The sequence below is a fragment of the Phyllobates terribilis genome, unplaced genomic scaffold (assembly GCF_046119375.1).
Source record: "Phyllobates terribilis strain yellow unplaced genomic scaffold, ASM4611937v1 Scaffold_9__5_contigs__length_417890890, whole genome shotgun sequence".
NCBI classification, from domain to species: Eukaryota; Metazoa; Chordata; class Amphibia; order Anura; family Dendrobatidae; genus Phyllobates; species Phyllobates terribilis.
In genome coordinates, this window is record NW_027362769.1 from 32,076,154 (window position 1) to 32,092,280 (window position 16,127).

A 16,127-nucleotide genomic window follows, 5' to 3' on the forward strand; every position below is an offset into this window, starting at 1 on the left:
TTCAGAGTAGTACTGAAAAAAATTAATGAAAATATTTGACAGAATGCTAACAATATAGAATATATTGCAAGGGAATCTGTCTCCAGGTTTTTCCAACCCCATCTGAGAGCAACATAATGTAAAGACAGAGAACCTGACTTCAATTATCTACCACTTACTGGGCTGCTGGCAGCAGTTTAGATAGAATCACTGTTTTATCTACTTCAGTTTTTATCTACTAGTTCTCTGAATGCTGATCTCTGGATTACCCCGCTCACACCACTGATTGTCAGCTTTCTGTGTACACTGTGCATAGGCAGAAAGCTGCCAATCAGTGGTGGGCACGGGGTTATACAGAGGTCATGAGTATGGAGGACTACATGGCAGCAGGTTTACAAGTCCTCAAGGTTATAATCTCATATTGAAAAATCTGTGATTTTATCGAAACTGCAACAAGTGACACCACTAGAATCGGGGTCTCTGTCTCTACATAACCTTGGGGATGGGATTGAGAGTAAAGTGTCAGTTTTTGCTGACAACACCAAACTATGTAGGATATTAAAATCTGATTTTGACATTACGATATTGCGGAACGGTCTGAATAAGATGACTGAATGGGCAAACACTTGGCAGATGAGGTTTAATGTAGATAAATGTAGAGGAATGCACCTAGGACAGAATAATCCTATTGCTGAATATACAATAAATGGGAGTATACTCAGGACTACAGAGCAGGAGAAGGACTTGGGTATTCTGGTTACAAGTAAGCTGAGCAGCAGTACTCAATGTCAAGCAGCAGCCGCAAAAGCAAACAAGATTTTAGGATGTATAAAAAGATAAATAAAATCCTGCAATCCCAACATAGTGTTTCCCCTTTATAAATCACTGGTGAGGCCACATCTCGAATATGGGATCCAGTTTTGGGCTCCACATTTTAAAAAGGATATTCAGAAGTTAGAGTCAGTTCAAAGGCAGCAACTATATTATTACAAGGGATGGAAGGCCTCTCATATGATGAGAGGTTGGAAAAGTGGAGTCTGTTTAGCTTAGACGCCTCAGAGGGGATCTCATTTACATGTATAAATATATACTAATAATGCAACCCTTCTATAGCTATATTGGTGTTTGTGGGAGAAGGTACTTCCCACAAGCCCCAAAGAGTGCCGACTCATAATATACATACTCAATGAGAAAGGAGAGTTTTATCGGCATATAACATGAATTTTATTACATCATTTAATAAATGTAAAATTGTACAGACAGTGATAGAGGTAAGGTGCATAGAGATAGCAGCAAAAACCACTGATGTCAAAAATCTTAAAGTTAGATAGATCTCATGTATTCCACAAAAAGTGAGTAGAACAGAGTATAGCCAAGCCTACACTATATGGCAGATTTTTAGGTCAGTTAGACAAGTTACTGGTAAAAAGTAGAATAAATAATTTCAAGCTAGGACTAATATAATATCCATATGCCATACAGTGTTGGTGCATGGCAGAGGAGAGCTATCTATTACAAATATAGCAAATCATTATTGGTCTTACCAGATAAGCAAAAAAATAGGCAACAGCGGTTGTGAGATTGTGTTAGCGTGCCCCGACGCGCGTTTCGCGGCCACCAAGGGCCGCTTCCTCAAGGGGAATGTATAAATATATGTGTGGTCAGAACAAAGGACTAGCACATGACTTTTTCCTTCTAAAGACCATACCAGGGGCACTTATTACTGGTGGAAGAAAGGCGATTCCGGCATCTAAGCAGGAAAGGGTTCTTTACAGTCAGAGCAGTCAGACTGTGGAATGCCGACCACAAGAGGTAGTAATGGCTGACACTATAACAGGTTTCAAAAAAGGGCTGGATGATTTCCTCGATACACATAACATTGTGGGTTACAGTTAAATTAGGAAAACTGTTACACCTATAGTAGTACATTTAGTACGGTAATAGTAATTACATAACTAGTATCATAATTAGGTTTGATCCAGGATCCTGTACTGATCGCCTTTCCTTGGTGTCAAGAAGGAATTTTTCCCCAAGATGCAAATTGGCTGAAGGTGTCCTGGGGTTTTTGCCTTCCTCTGGATCAACAGATTTAGGCATAGGGATTTTAGTAATACCATTATTAGAATTATAAGAGTAATACAAAATATAAAACTATTTAAAAAAAATATAAATGGGTTCATTTTAATACTTATTTTCCACCAAAATTTGAAAAAGATTACTTTCCAAATCAGACAATGTGATTTTCAGGATTTGTTTTCTCATTTTGTCTCTCATAGTTGAGGTCTACCGATGATGTCAATTACAGGCCTCTCTCATCTTTTTAAATGGGAAAACATGCATAATTGGTGGCTGACTATACTTTTTTTCCCCAGGTGGATATAAAGTCAGGGAGGAAAAGTACCATTCAAGACAGAAATGCGGCATTAATTCAAGTTCAAAGTATTGAAAAGGCCAATAAAATGATCTATATGAAAGCAGACTGTGCAATGCTACTTGATAAACTGCTTTAATTTCATTGTATTGAGTGCCCAGCTTTACCTTAATGCATGGTGCTTTCTGAAAAAAAAATCCAAAGAAGTTCATGTGAACTACCTTGATTAACAAAAACAACCTCTAATCTTCTGGGGGTCGAAAAACCCATTTGACTGGGTTTAATAGGTCACCTCCACATTTAGCTGTAAGTAATACTGGAAGGATTGGATCCTAACCTTTTTACTCCAGCCCCAGGCAGGGCAATGACTCACTGTCTACCAGAAGACAGATGCTGCCTTATAAATGGTGGCTGAGAATGAAAAGAATTTATCAGATCCCATGTATTCTTGTAGATGATGACTACCCAAAAGCCTCACAGAAATAATTCCTTTTACGGAGGCTGAGATACAGCATACAATTTATAAGCATTCTTTTGCAATTACCATTTTTGTTGTATGATGACAAATCGGCTAAATTTGGACTAAGAAAGTTTTTTTATATTAAGATTATTAAGGTTGACTTTACCATGGCAAAGCATTTATTCTTGTAGTAAGAGAGAACCATTAACTTCAATGTGTGGGAGATGTATAGTTTGTACAAGAGATATTGCATCAAATGTCAGACATTGTGTACATTAGAGGTCACAAGCTAAATGCCGTTTTTGTCCTTTTAACTCTTTAAGCTATGTCACATCTGGAATAATACTTTTTATTATAGTTACCACTTCGAATTATCTGATATTATAAAACAAACTAGGAAAATGCAAGAAAAACGTAATTGCAACAAAAAGAATCACTCTTGAATATTAGAAAAATGTTGGAAATAAGAGAAGGAACCCATAAAACGCAGCTATAGAGCTAAAACTAAATGGTGTTCAAAAATAATTACAAGCAATTGCTGTGTTTAGTAAACACAGCAATTGCTTGTAATTATTTTTGGACACCATTTAGTTTTACCTAATTCTGAACCACCCATTGACTATAAACCTCCAGGCGGACCCCTTTATACTCTGCATTCTACACTATCACTGCATAGTAGAGCAGCTGCACGAGATTGTGAACTGCAGGAGAGGGTGCCGGCTGTGAGACACAGCCAGACTCCCCATAGAGATGGCAGAGAGGGTTTGTTAGCGCCTCTGCTTTCCCGAGTGCTATATACGCAGTGCTGAGCAAGCGCTGTGTATACAGATATAGGTAGTGCTGACAAGTAGTCCTGCTATGAAGAATTATGAATATTGTCTCACAAATTTGTCACTTAAGAACCTTAAAGATTCGTCTTCAAGTTTCAAAAGCGTCTGGGAGGATTACAGTTAGTTGGCCCTGTTTACACCTAAGAAATTAGTGGACACGTCTTCTTCTACTATTTATTATTTGCATAAACCAAACACAAAAAGGAGCTGTGCTTCTCAGGCGCTGCCAAGGAGTATTGACAATGGACGTCGTACCTTGGATCTCTATTCATACAACGCTTTTCAGAGTTGGGTTGGCTCCTTCAAGTATAGTATATAAAAAGTATATACTATAGCTGAAGAAGGAAAGAACCCGACTCCGAAACTCGTTGTATGAATTAAGATACAAGGTACGCACATCCATTGTCAATACCTCTTGGCAGTGAAAGAGAAATCCAGCTCCACGGATTTCATAACATGATTAAGGGTTTTACTACCTAAAAAACGTTGTTTTATCCATTACAATGGCATTGTAAACTTACTGACTGAAGTGCTTTCTATTCACACCAATAAAGAAGAGTTTTGTATTTCCGTGGAGCTGGATTCCTCTTTCTTTGCAATTATCCACATCCATGGCTCGGACACCTCCTCTGCTCCAGATCTTCAAACAGTGTGTGCCGGTGAGCTGGGCTCCGTTCTTCTTCTTGGAAGAGAACCACCACTCCTTCTCCTGTTTGGTTTCTGCACGTCTCTTACCACCGGTGTGTGGGACAGCGGCCGGAGCAGCAATCTTTCCATTTTTACAAGTACGGAGTTGTGCTGAGTTACAGCTTAGGCAAGTGAGTGAATACTGCTCTTTGCTCGCTGTGCCTATTGCTGGGGATAACACATTTGGAGAACATCTTTCCTCTCTTTTTTCCATACACTATTTACTAGTTGGATTTATCAAGGAGAAAAGTCATTTCAGATCTGCGATGCTTATTGGGGGCCATTATTTGACACGGAGGACTGGACAGTTTCACCAAAAGCTTAAGTACCATGTCATGTAGTAAATAGCCTCTAATTAATATAGGTAGAATTTATTGAGTGAGGGGCCTCTTGAAGTAATTGATGTAAGTTCAATGCCCAGAATTACAAATGAGAAGATATTGGTGTTGAACTGACTAAATCATCCAAAGTTGCTTCAAGTTCAACTTTTCTCTCTTTTTTTTAGCTTGTTTGGAGAAGGCAGTGCAAATGTGTGAAGCTAGCGAGAGGCCTGTAAAAATTAGCTTAAAAAAAGGTGATTTTTTATGTGTTATTAGGAACTGGGAGGTGATACCTGGAAAACCTTGCTTTAGTTTAAGAAATAAAGTAATTACCAGAAAATGATTACAGAACCAGTGCGAATTCAGGAAATACTAACAATTAAAATTATTCTTATTGAGGGATCTTGGACTATGCTATATCCAGAACAGATCTGCTTTCACTGCCTAATTTTGTATTCCCAATGTTGGCAAAAAAATTGGGCTTGTTAAAGTAATGGTGTACTAACTGCCTATTAATGCGCATTCACCAATAAATGTCTAATTTTACACATGGATTTCTAGCACGTTGGAGTCCTATTAACCACTTTCCAGAAAAAGTCCTCTCTTTTTCTGGAAAGCAGACTGAGAGGGAAGACATGCAGAGCACCAAAACTCTGCACCTGCAGTAATGGCCACTGGTCGCGCCATACACATCTCTCAGGATAGCGGCCAGGTTACATATTTGCATATTAATACGGTTGAAAAAAGCCAAATGTCCATTTGCTGATATACCATTGAAGCTATTAACTATATAAAGGTGACCCTACATAAGGCTTTGTGCAATATAATTAGCTTCCCGGTATCTCCTTGGCCCCAGGGACTGAATTGAAAAATCTTCGCTGGTTGATGCTCAGAATGTATTGATCGTGTACCTGATATAGCATTGACTGCATTGAGGTTGATGTTCTCTGGGTTGCTCTCTTTACAACTCCAGGACAGCAGGTATTTTAGTGAGTGTGAACCTTTTTGAAAAAAATATTTTTCTGTTTATGACATTAATGTCTCTTGGGAAATATCACTTAGACATCTAAATCCATATCCAATATCTTGACGTTATTTGTGCAAAATAATGTTGGAAATTTGAATTTTCAGTTTACCTTCCTAAAATATGTATATATACCTTTGTGATCTGTCTTTTAGGGGAAAAGCCATATAAGTGCTCCTGGGAAGGCTGCGATTGGCGTTTTGCTCGGAGTGATGAACTTACAAGGCACTACAGGAAACACACAGGGGCAAAGCCATTTAAATGCAACCACTGTGACAGGTAAGGCACAACATGGCAATGAAGATGTTCACATTTTAATGTTATTCTGAGCATTCAATTTGCTGAAATGTCCGACTACATTAATTGTAAATTATGTAATACTAGCAGCCCGAGTTCTGAAAAAAATACATTTCAGAAGCTAGAAAAGTGTGCTCTAGATAATAAAAACTAACTCAAATTCCCCATGTCTACTCACTTTCAGCCTTTTTACACGATAAGCAACAACGTTTTCATAATTAATAAATTAGTAAATGGCATTACAGAAAACCAAAATAAAATTTAGAAGATTTCAGAGACGCTCCTCAATTCAAAAAGTGAATTGCCCACAGGGCAGATCGCGTGGAAATCTCTCTATATGAAAAAAATGTGTATATGTGTTTTATGCTAAAGAATTAATTCGGCCGCTTGGATTTCTAGCACATGCATTATTGTACAATGGAAACCCCTTAATAAAAGTTCATATTTCCGGAACCATTTCCAATTAAAAAAAACTAATTACATTTCTGGATTCCCCACATTTAAATATGTATTTCAGAAGCAGGTTGATTCTGTGTTGTAGCATTAAGTTTTTAAGTTTGAGTTAATCAGAAAAGAACAGATCAGTAAAAGCTGTGTTGGTAATGGCAGAGCCAGAGTAAATCGGACTCACCTCAACATTAAGCTCTTTATGTAGTAAGATAAGATGGCTGTTGTAATTTGCCAGGGATAGTGTAGGCAGGCTCATCTTACCTCTTTGCGCTTTATATACAGAAGCAGAGGTTGCACAATTGTTACCTTTAGATCATGCTATTTTCATGGATACTTTAGTAGGAGATCGTGAACAGTTGTGACAATATGAAACTGCTGACAGCGCTAGATAGCTAAGGGGGAAACCGTTTTAAACATACCTAGGTTGATAGTCATGTCACGTGCACGACCAAGGAAAGCAGGTTTTAATGTTCCTTGTGCTGAAGGTGCAAGTGTCTTGTGGACTGTCTCTCCTTGTGCAGTGTTCCCTGGCTCTCAGCACTGAATGCTCACTAATCCATCCCTTCGGCTTTTGAGGGACAGTTTTACCATCCAGTTAGGCGACTGCAACCATTATCACTCAGATGCACATACCCGTGGAGGACGTCAGATCAATCTCCATCTTACAAAAGATACTGTATTTAGATCTTTCTGTTGATAATGGATTCAAATGAGATGGTGCTAGGGTTTGTAAATTTTCTCACTATCAATCTAATACCTGAAACGTCCATTGTCAAAGTCATCAGGTGGGAAACGGGGAAAAAAATTCCCCCAAAAACACTTCAGAGTTGTGCCTTTTTGAAGCACAACCCTATCTGGTCAGCAAAACATAGTCACACTTCCTAACATTATATATTGGTAAATATGCTACACTAGATAGTAAAGATATAAGGACTGGTGCAAAGAAAACTATACTACCACCTTAAGTAAGGTTATTAAGCAATCTGGTAATATACAATCGACCAAAGAGAATATTATATATATGAAAATATTACATGTCAGCACTCAAGATACCCTACATAGTATGTTTGTTTTAGTCAATAAACTAACATTATTTTAAACTTAAAGAAGAACTCTCATAAAAGTTTTTATCCTTGTAATATATTGCAGTCATCATATTATATACTACCTTCTGCCCAGCTAATTGTTCTCCTTTTTCTGCTCTGTGTAGAACAGTAAGTCACTTGTCCCTGCATTTATCATTCCCCTCATCAACTCCTGACTAGTGTTGAGCGATACCTTCCGATATCGGGAAATATCGGATCGGATTGGATCGGACCGATACCGAAAAAGTATCGGATATCGCCGATTCCGATACCGGAAACCAATGCAAGTCAATGAGACAGAAATATCGGAATGAAAATAAACCCTTTCTTTCCTTGTAGGTTAATTCTACATGAAGGAAAACAACTAAGAATAATGTAGAATGTATTGGGGGAGGTGGGGGAGACAAAGGCATAGAGGTTTAGCCCAATCAAATGGAATAGCAGGAATTAATATTTTTTTTAAGACGTTCTGAGTTACGGAAATATTGACTATGTTAAGTATTTTTATATTTTGTCAGATATTTATGTTTCACTACTTCCATGCTCTTCACCTTCTTTTTTACGTCTCCCACACTTTCTCCTTCATCATCCTCAGCATCTTTTTCATCCACTTCTTCTTCACCTTCTTCATCTTCTTCTTCTTCACCTTCTTCGTATTATTCTTTTTTTTTACATTCTTCATATTCTACTTCTTCATCTTCTTCATATTCTTCTTCTTCATCATATTCTTATTTGTGACAGGCATTCCTGTAGTTGTTATCTATAAAAGGTTGGACATTACACCTTTCGTTCTGCCCGTCACAAAAGATTTACAACAGGATTTGTCCGCGTTCAGTTTGGCCTGCAGCAGCAGGTCTTTTCCAGGGGCACCACGAGGAGGAACGGACTCACCCCCATACACTGCTTAGTCATCTTCTGCTTATAATTTAGATATTATCTTTTGCTCTGATTTTTAGTCTTAGGCTATGTGCCCACGTTGCGGACCTGAAGCATATTTTTTACGCTTCTCCCTGGCGGAAAAATCGCATGCGGATATTACATGCGGTTTTCCCGCCAGGTAGAAGCGTTTGTGGGGCGTCTTTGCATGCATTTCCGCATGCGGGTTATCAAGCACTTCTCCAAGCATCACTTGGAAAAGTGCTTGACAACTTGTTCAGAATGGTAAAAAATAAAAAAAATAAACTTTATACTCACCTTCTGATGCATCCTCTGCCCCGTCCGGAGTCTTGAGCGGCTCACGCTGTTGTGTGCAGGACCTGCGGTGACGTCATTGAGTCATGTGGTGGGTCACATGACTCAATGACGTGGCAGGTCCTTCAGACAACAGCGCGACGGAGGGAAAACATCGGAAGATAAGTATAAACTTTATTTTATTCTTTTTTTTACAGGTTCTTTGGTACCCAGGTCTGGATGAGAGTCTCCTCTCATCCAGACTTGGGTACCATCCGCACATTGATTCCGCTGCGCTTCCGCAAAATTAATGAACATGCTGCGGATTTTTGACCGCAGCATATATGCTGCGGAAAAATCCGCAGCATGGGCATTGACATTGCGGAATGCCATTGGGGACCATGGGGTGCGGATATACATGCGTTTTTCAAGCGTTTACGCTGCGGAAATTCCGCAGCATATACGCTTGAAAAACGCTACGTGGGCACACAGCCTTATGCTTAATGTTCTTCCGCTTTTTGTTCTGCAGCTTCTTGTATTTCTGCTTCTTGGTTTTCTGTCTCTTGTTCTTCTGTATCTTGGTGCTTGTCTTCTCTTCTTTGTCCTCTTGGTCAACTTCTTCAGGGTCATCTTCTTGGTCTTCTTCGGGGTGGTCTTCAGGGTCGTCGTCTTCGGGGGTCCTCGTCTTCGGGGTCCTCGTCTTCTTCGGGTTGGTCTTCTGGGTCCTCGTCTTCGGGGTCCTCGTCTTCTTCGGGGTGGTCTTCAGGGTCCTCGTCTTCTTTGGGGTGGTCTTCAGGGTCCTCGTCTTCTTTGGGGTGGTCTTCAGGGTCCTCGTCTTCTTCGGGGTGGTCTTCAGGGTCCTCGTCTTCAGGGTCGTCGTCTTCGGGGTCCTCGTCTTCTTAGGGTTGGTCTTCAGGGTCCTCGTCGTCAGGGAGATCCAGAGTGATTACCAAGAACCATTTCAAAAAGCTTGAACTTGGAAATGTAGCAGAAGGTACAAGAAAGCTGAGGAACTACCGAGGACCAGCTGACGGTACTGGAACCCGGATGGGTAGCAGAAGGTACAAGAGCCAATGGAACTACCGAAGACCAGCTGACTGTACTGGAACTCTGTTACTAAGCAGAAGGTACCTGTGCCAGAAAGCACTACCAAGGACCAGCAGACGTTGGTGGAACTTGGATACCGAGAAGGAGGCACCTATTCCAAAGGCACTGCCGAGAACCAGCTGACGGTACTGGAACCCGGATGGGTAGCAGAAGGTACCCATGTAAAAAAAAGTTCAAGGCCGCGAGCCGGCCGCAGTTACCAAAACCCACAGTCCTACAGGGGGTGCTTGTCCTATTGGCACTATGGAACCAGCCTTCATTGCCAGATCCTGCAGCCCACATAGGAGTCACCTAAACTGCAGGCACCATAGAGTCGGCTAACCCGACCGCAACACGACAGGACAACGCATTGGAGGCAAAGTGACGTTGACACTACCCGGAAACAGCTGGCGTGCTGGAACCAGGCTGGGCAGGAGGGAGTACCCGTGCCAAAGTCACTGCCGAGAACCAGCTGACGGTACTGGAACCCGGATGGGTAGTAGAAGGTACAAGAGCAAATGGAACTACCGAGGACCAGCTGACGGTACTGGAACCCGGATGGGTAGCAGAAGGTACAAGAGCCAATGGAACTGCCGAAGACCAGCTGACGGTACTGGAACTCGGTTACTAAGCAGGAGGTACCTGTGCCAGAAAGCACTACCAAGAACCAGCAGACGTTGGTGGAACTTGGATACCGAGAAGGAGGCACCTAATCCAAAGGCACTGCCGAGAACCAGCTGACGGTACTGGAACCCGGATGGGTAGTAGAAGGTACAAGAGCAAATGGAACTACCGAGAACCAGCTGGCGGTGCTGGAACCCAGGGTAAATACTAAAAACAGAGTGGAGCCAGAGGTGTAATTGGAGCAAGTTTTAAATCAATAGTACAGTGGATGTGGACAAAGCAGGAGAATTTGCCGGACACACAGCAGGGGAACAGCTGACGTTACTGAACCCCAATAACACTGGAGCAAGCGTTGACTGTGCAGACGGCACTTCTGAGCAGCAACTAGCGGTATTGGAGCCCAGGGTAAATACTAAAAACAGAGGAGCCAGAGGTGTATTTGGAGGAGGTTTTAAATCAGTAGTACAGTGGATGTGGACAAAGCAGGAGAAATTGCCGTCCGCACAGCAGGGGAACAGCTGACGTTACCGAACCCCAATGACACGGCAGCAAGTGTTGACTGTGCAGACGGCACTTCCGAGCGCCAACTGGCGGTGTTGGAGCTCAGGGATAATACTGAAAACAGAGGAGCCAGAGGTGTATTTGAAGGAGGTTTTAAATCAGTAGTACAGTGGATGTGGACAGAGCAGGAGAAATTGCCGTCCGCACAGCAGGGGAACAGCTGACGTTACTGAACCCCAATAACACGGCAGCAAGTGTTGACTGTGCAGACGGCACTTCCGAGCGCCAACTGGCTTTGTTGGAGCTCAGGGATAATACTGAAAACAGAGGAGCCAGAGGTGTAATTCGAGCAACTTTAAAATCTGTAGTAGTGAGAATGTGGACAGAGCAGGAGAAATTGCCGTCCGCACAGCAGGGGAACAGCTGACGTTACTGAACCCCAATGACACGGCAGCAAGTGTTGACTGTGCAGACGTCACTTCCGAGCGCCAACTGGCGGTGTTGGAGCTCAGGGATAATACTGAAAACAGAGGAGCCAGAGGTGTATTTGGAGGAGGTTTTAAATCAGTAGTACAGTGGATGTGGACAGAGCAGGAGAAATTGCCGTCCGCACAGCAGGGGAACAGCTGACGTTACTGAACCCCAATAACACGGCAGCAAGTGTTGACTGTGCAGACGGCACTTCCGAGCGCCAACTGGCGGTGTTGGAGCTCAGGGATAATACTGAAAACAGAGGAGCCAGAGGTGTAATTGGAGCAACTTTAAAATCTGTAGTAGTGAGAATGTGGACAGAGCAGGAGAAATTGCCGTCCGCACAGCAGGGGAACAGCTGACGTTACTGAACCCCAATAACACGGCAGCAAGTGTTGACTGTGCAGACGGCACTTCCGAGCGCCAACTGGCGGTGTTGGAGCTCAGGGATAATACTGAAAACAGAGGAGCCAGAGGTGTAATTGGAGCAACTTTAAAATCTGTAGTAGTGAGAATGTGGACAGAGCAGGAGAAATTGCCGTCCGCACAGCAGGAGAACAGCTGACGTTACTGAACCCCAATAACACGGCAGCAAGTGTTGACTTTGCAGACGGCACTTCCGAGCGCCAACTGGCGGTGTTGGAGCTCAGGGATAATACTGAAAACAGAGGAGCCAGAGGTGTAATTGGAGCAACTTTAAAATCTGTAGTAGTGAGAATGTGGACAGAGCAGGAGAAATTGCCGTCCGCACAGCCGGGGAACAGCTGACGTTACTGAACCCCAATAACACGGCAGCAAGTGTTGACTGTGCAGACGGCACTTCCGAGCGCCAACTGGCGGTGTTGGAGCTCAGGGATAATACTGAAAACAAAGGATCCAGGGGTGTAATTGGAGCAACTTTAAAATCTGTAGTAGTGAGAATGTGGACAGAGCAGGAGAAATTGCCGTCCGCACAGCAGGGGAACAGCTGACGTTACTGAACCCCAATAATATGGCAGCAAGTGTTGACTGTGCAGACGGCACTTCCGAGCGCCAACTGGCGGTGTTGGAGCTCAGGGATAATACTGAAAACAGAGGAGCCAGAGGTGTATTTGGAGGAGGTTTTAAATCAGTAGTACAGTGGATGTGGACAGAGCAGGAGAAATTGCCGTCCGCACAGCAGGGGAACAGCTGACGTTACTGAACCCCAATAACACGGCAGCAAGTGTTGACTGTGCAGACGGCACTTCCGAGCGCCAACTGGCTTTGTTGGAGCTCAGGGATAATACTGAAAACAGAGGAGCCAGAGGTGTAATTCGAGCAACTTTAAAATCTGTAGTAGTGAGAATGTGGACAGAGCAGGAGAAATTGCCGTCCGCACAGCAGGGGAACAGCTGACGTTACTGAACCCCAATGACGCGGCAGCAAGTGTTGACTGTGCAGACGGCACTTCCGAGCGCCAACTGGCGGTGTTGGAGCTCAGGGATAATACTGAAAACAGAGGAGCCAGAGGTGTATTTGGAGGAGGTTTTAAATCAGTAGTACAGTGGATGTGGACAGAGCAGGAGAAATTGCCGTCCGCACAGCAGGGGAACAGCTGACGTTACTGAACCCCAATAACACGGCAGCAAGTGTTGACTGTGCAGACGGCACTTCCGAGCGCCAACTGGCGGTGTTGGAGCTCAGGGATAATACTGAAAACAGAGGAGCCAGAGGTGTAATTGGAGCAACTTTAAAATCTGTAGTAGTGAGAATGTGGACAGAGCAGGAGAACAGCTGACGTTACTGAACCCCAATAACACGGCAGCAAGTGTTGACTGTGCAGACGGCACTTCCAAGCGCCAACTGGCGGTGTTGGAGCTCAGGGATAATACTGAAAACAGAGGAGCCAGAGGTGTAATTGGAGCAACTTTAAAATCTGTAGTAGTGAGAATGTGGACAGAGCAGGAGAAATTGCCGTCCGCACAGCCGGGGAACAGCTGACGTTACTGAACCCCAATGACACGGCAGCAAGTGTTGACTGTGCAGACGGCACTTCCGAGCGCCAACTGGCGGTGTTGGAGCTCAGGGATTACAGTTCAGGTGGTAGAAACATGAACAGAACAGGAGACCTGGATACTGTTGCCAACCAATTATTTATTCTGGAAGAGGACTGGCAAATTCATGAGAGATCCAGGCCTTGTTCATTTTGAGAAAAGTAAGCCGGTCAACGTTATCGGAGGATAGTCGCATGCGACAGTCTGTTAGTACACCACATGCGGCACTAAAGACGCGTTCCGATAATACACTAGCAGCAGGGCAAGCTAGCACCTCCAATGCATACTGACTAAGCTCTGGCCATGTATCCAGCTTACAGACCCAAAACTTGAAGGGAGAAGAGCCGTCTGGGAGTACACTAAGAGGGCAAGACATGTAGTCTGTCACCATCTGACGGAAACGTTGCCTCCTGCTGACTGGAGCTGTCTGTGATGTTGTAGACATTTGTGGCGGCGGGGACACAAAACTTTGCCACATTTCGGCCATACTGGTCTTGCCTTGTGCTGAGGCGCTGCTTCTGCTCCCTCTTTGTGCAGAGCTTCCTCCACTGCCTCGACGCACTGAGCTGCTTTGTAAAGCACTAGCAGCACTGCTGTCGGTTGGAATGGAGAACATGATGGAATGCACCAGTGCGTCTTGGTACTCCCGCATTTTACGTTCCCAGTTCAACGGTGTTATGAGGCTTGTAAGTTGTCCCGGTAGCGAGGATCTAGGAGGGTGGACACCCAATAATCAGCCGTGTTGAGAATGTGGGCGATGCGGCGGTCGTTTCTCAGGCACTGCAGCATGAAATCAACCATGTGCTGCAGACTGCCAACTGGCCAAGAAACGCTGTCCCCTGCTTGAGGCGTGATCTCTGCCTGCTCTGCATCACCCCACCCTCGCTCTAGATACTGACTACTAGAGCATTGTGTACCTCCCTCCTCTGGACAGATGTCTTCCTCATCCATTGACTCCTCCTCATCCTCCTCACAAAGTGTCCCCTGCCTAGGCCTTTGTGAGGAACCACGTTGCGCAGACTGTAGAGAAGCAGATGGCATTTGTGACTCCTCATCCTCCACCTCTTCCAAAACCTCGTCCCTTAGTGCTTGCAGTGTTTTTTCAAGCAGGCAGATAAGGGGGATAGTCATGCTTCATAGAGGCCCACTCAGTGGTGGTGAAGTGTGAACGGCGCGCACTGCGACTTGTTTGCGCCTGCTGCAGCTGGTACTCCATTACTGCTGCCTGCTGCTCACACAACCTCTCCAACATATGTAACGTTGAATTCCACCTGGTGGGTAGGTCACATATGATGCGATGTTCCGGAAGACGTAATCGGCGCTGCAGAGCTGCAATGCGTGATCTTGCATTGCTGGAACGCCGCAAGTGAGCGCACTCTATGCGGACCTTGTGAAGCAGTGCATCAAGATCCGGATAGTCCCTCAAAAAACTCTGCACGACCAAGTTGAGCACATGTGCCAGACATGGGATATGAGTGAGGTTGCCTAGGCCCAGAGCTGCCACCAGATTTCGGCCATTGTCACACACTACCATGCCTGGCTGGAGATTCGCTGGCACAAACCACACGTCGCTCTGCTGCTTGATGGCATTCCAGAGCTCCTGCGCTGTGTGGTTTCGATTCCCCAAAGAAATTAATTTTAATACGGCCTGTTGACGTTTGGCCACGGCTGTGCTCATATTGGTCACCATAACAGGTAACCGTTCACGGGTCGATGTGGAGGTAGACCGTGACGGCTCCTGCAGCGCTGATTCAGAGGAACTGGAGTATGAGGAGGAGTCAGTGTGTACAGACTGGATTCCTGCAATCCTTGGAGTTGTCAGAACACGTACTGCGCCACTCTCAAGGTCTGCACCCGGCTCCACAACATTTACCCAATGGGCAGTGTGTGAAAGGTATCGTCCCTGTCCATGCTTACTGGTCCACGCATCGGTGGTCAGGTGGACCTTGCTACTGACGGCGTTTTGTAGCGCATGTTTAATTTTTCCCTCCACATGATGTTGCAGGGCAGGGACGGCTTGCCTGCTGAAATAAAAGCGGCTGGGCACGTTGTATTGTGGGACTGCCAATGCCATAAAGTTACGGAATGTGTCAGTCTCCACCAGCCTGAACGATAGCATTTCAAGGGCCAGTAGTTTAGCAATGCCAGCATTCAGAGCCTGTGCTCGGGGGTGGTTTGCCGAGTATGGGCGCCTTTTCTCCCATGCCTGTGCTAACGATGGCTGTAGACTGGCCTGGGAGTGTGAGGATGACTGGGAAAGTGGTGCTGTGGGTGGAATTACACTGTGTCTCTGTACAACAGTGCCAGAGATTCTTCCATGGCGATCCTGTGAGGAAGCCGAACCAGCTGTGTGTGAGCTGGAGGAAGAGGCTACAACACGAGCTGAAGAGGTGGTAGGTGGCGCTGTAGGTTGGCCTAGGTCTTCAGTGTGTTTTTGTAACTCCACCACGTGCTTGGTCCGCACATGTTTCCACATATTTGTGGTATTGAGGTTGCTGACACTTTTCCCTCTTTTCACCTTCTGATTACACAGCTTGCATTTGACAAAGCAAATGTCATCTGCAACTGTGTCAAAAAAGGACCAGGCACTGCAAGTCTTGGGAGCGCCCGCTTTGGATTTTGGAAGAGCCATGCTCCTAATGGGTGCCGAAATGGAGGCTACAGGCAACCAAGTCTGCCCCCTCCCTCCTTTTTGGGCTGTTCGGGGAATCTCTTCCTCAGAGCTGCTCCCACCACCTTCCTGTCCCTCACGCCATG

General features: G+C 44.5%; 1 protein-coding gene across 1 annotated transcript in view; it reads left to right on the forward strand.

The window, feature by feature from the left end:
- KLF7 (KLF transcription factor 7) overlaps positions 1–16,127 on the forward strand; it is a 211,164-nt gene that overhangs the window by 172,402 nt on the left and 22,635 nt on the right. Inside the window, exon 3 of the mRNA XM_073646348.1 lies at positions 5,827–5,950. Coding sequence (XP_073502449.1) covers positions 5,827–5,950 — 124 coding nt within the window. The remainder of the gene's footprint in view (positions 1–5,826; positions 5,951–16,127) is intronic.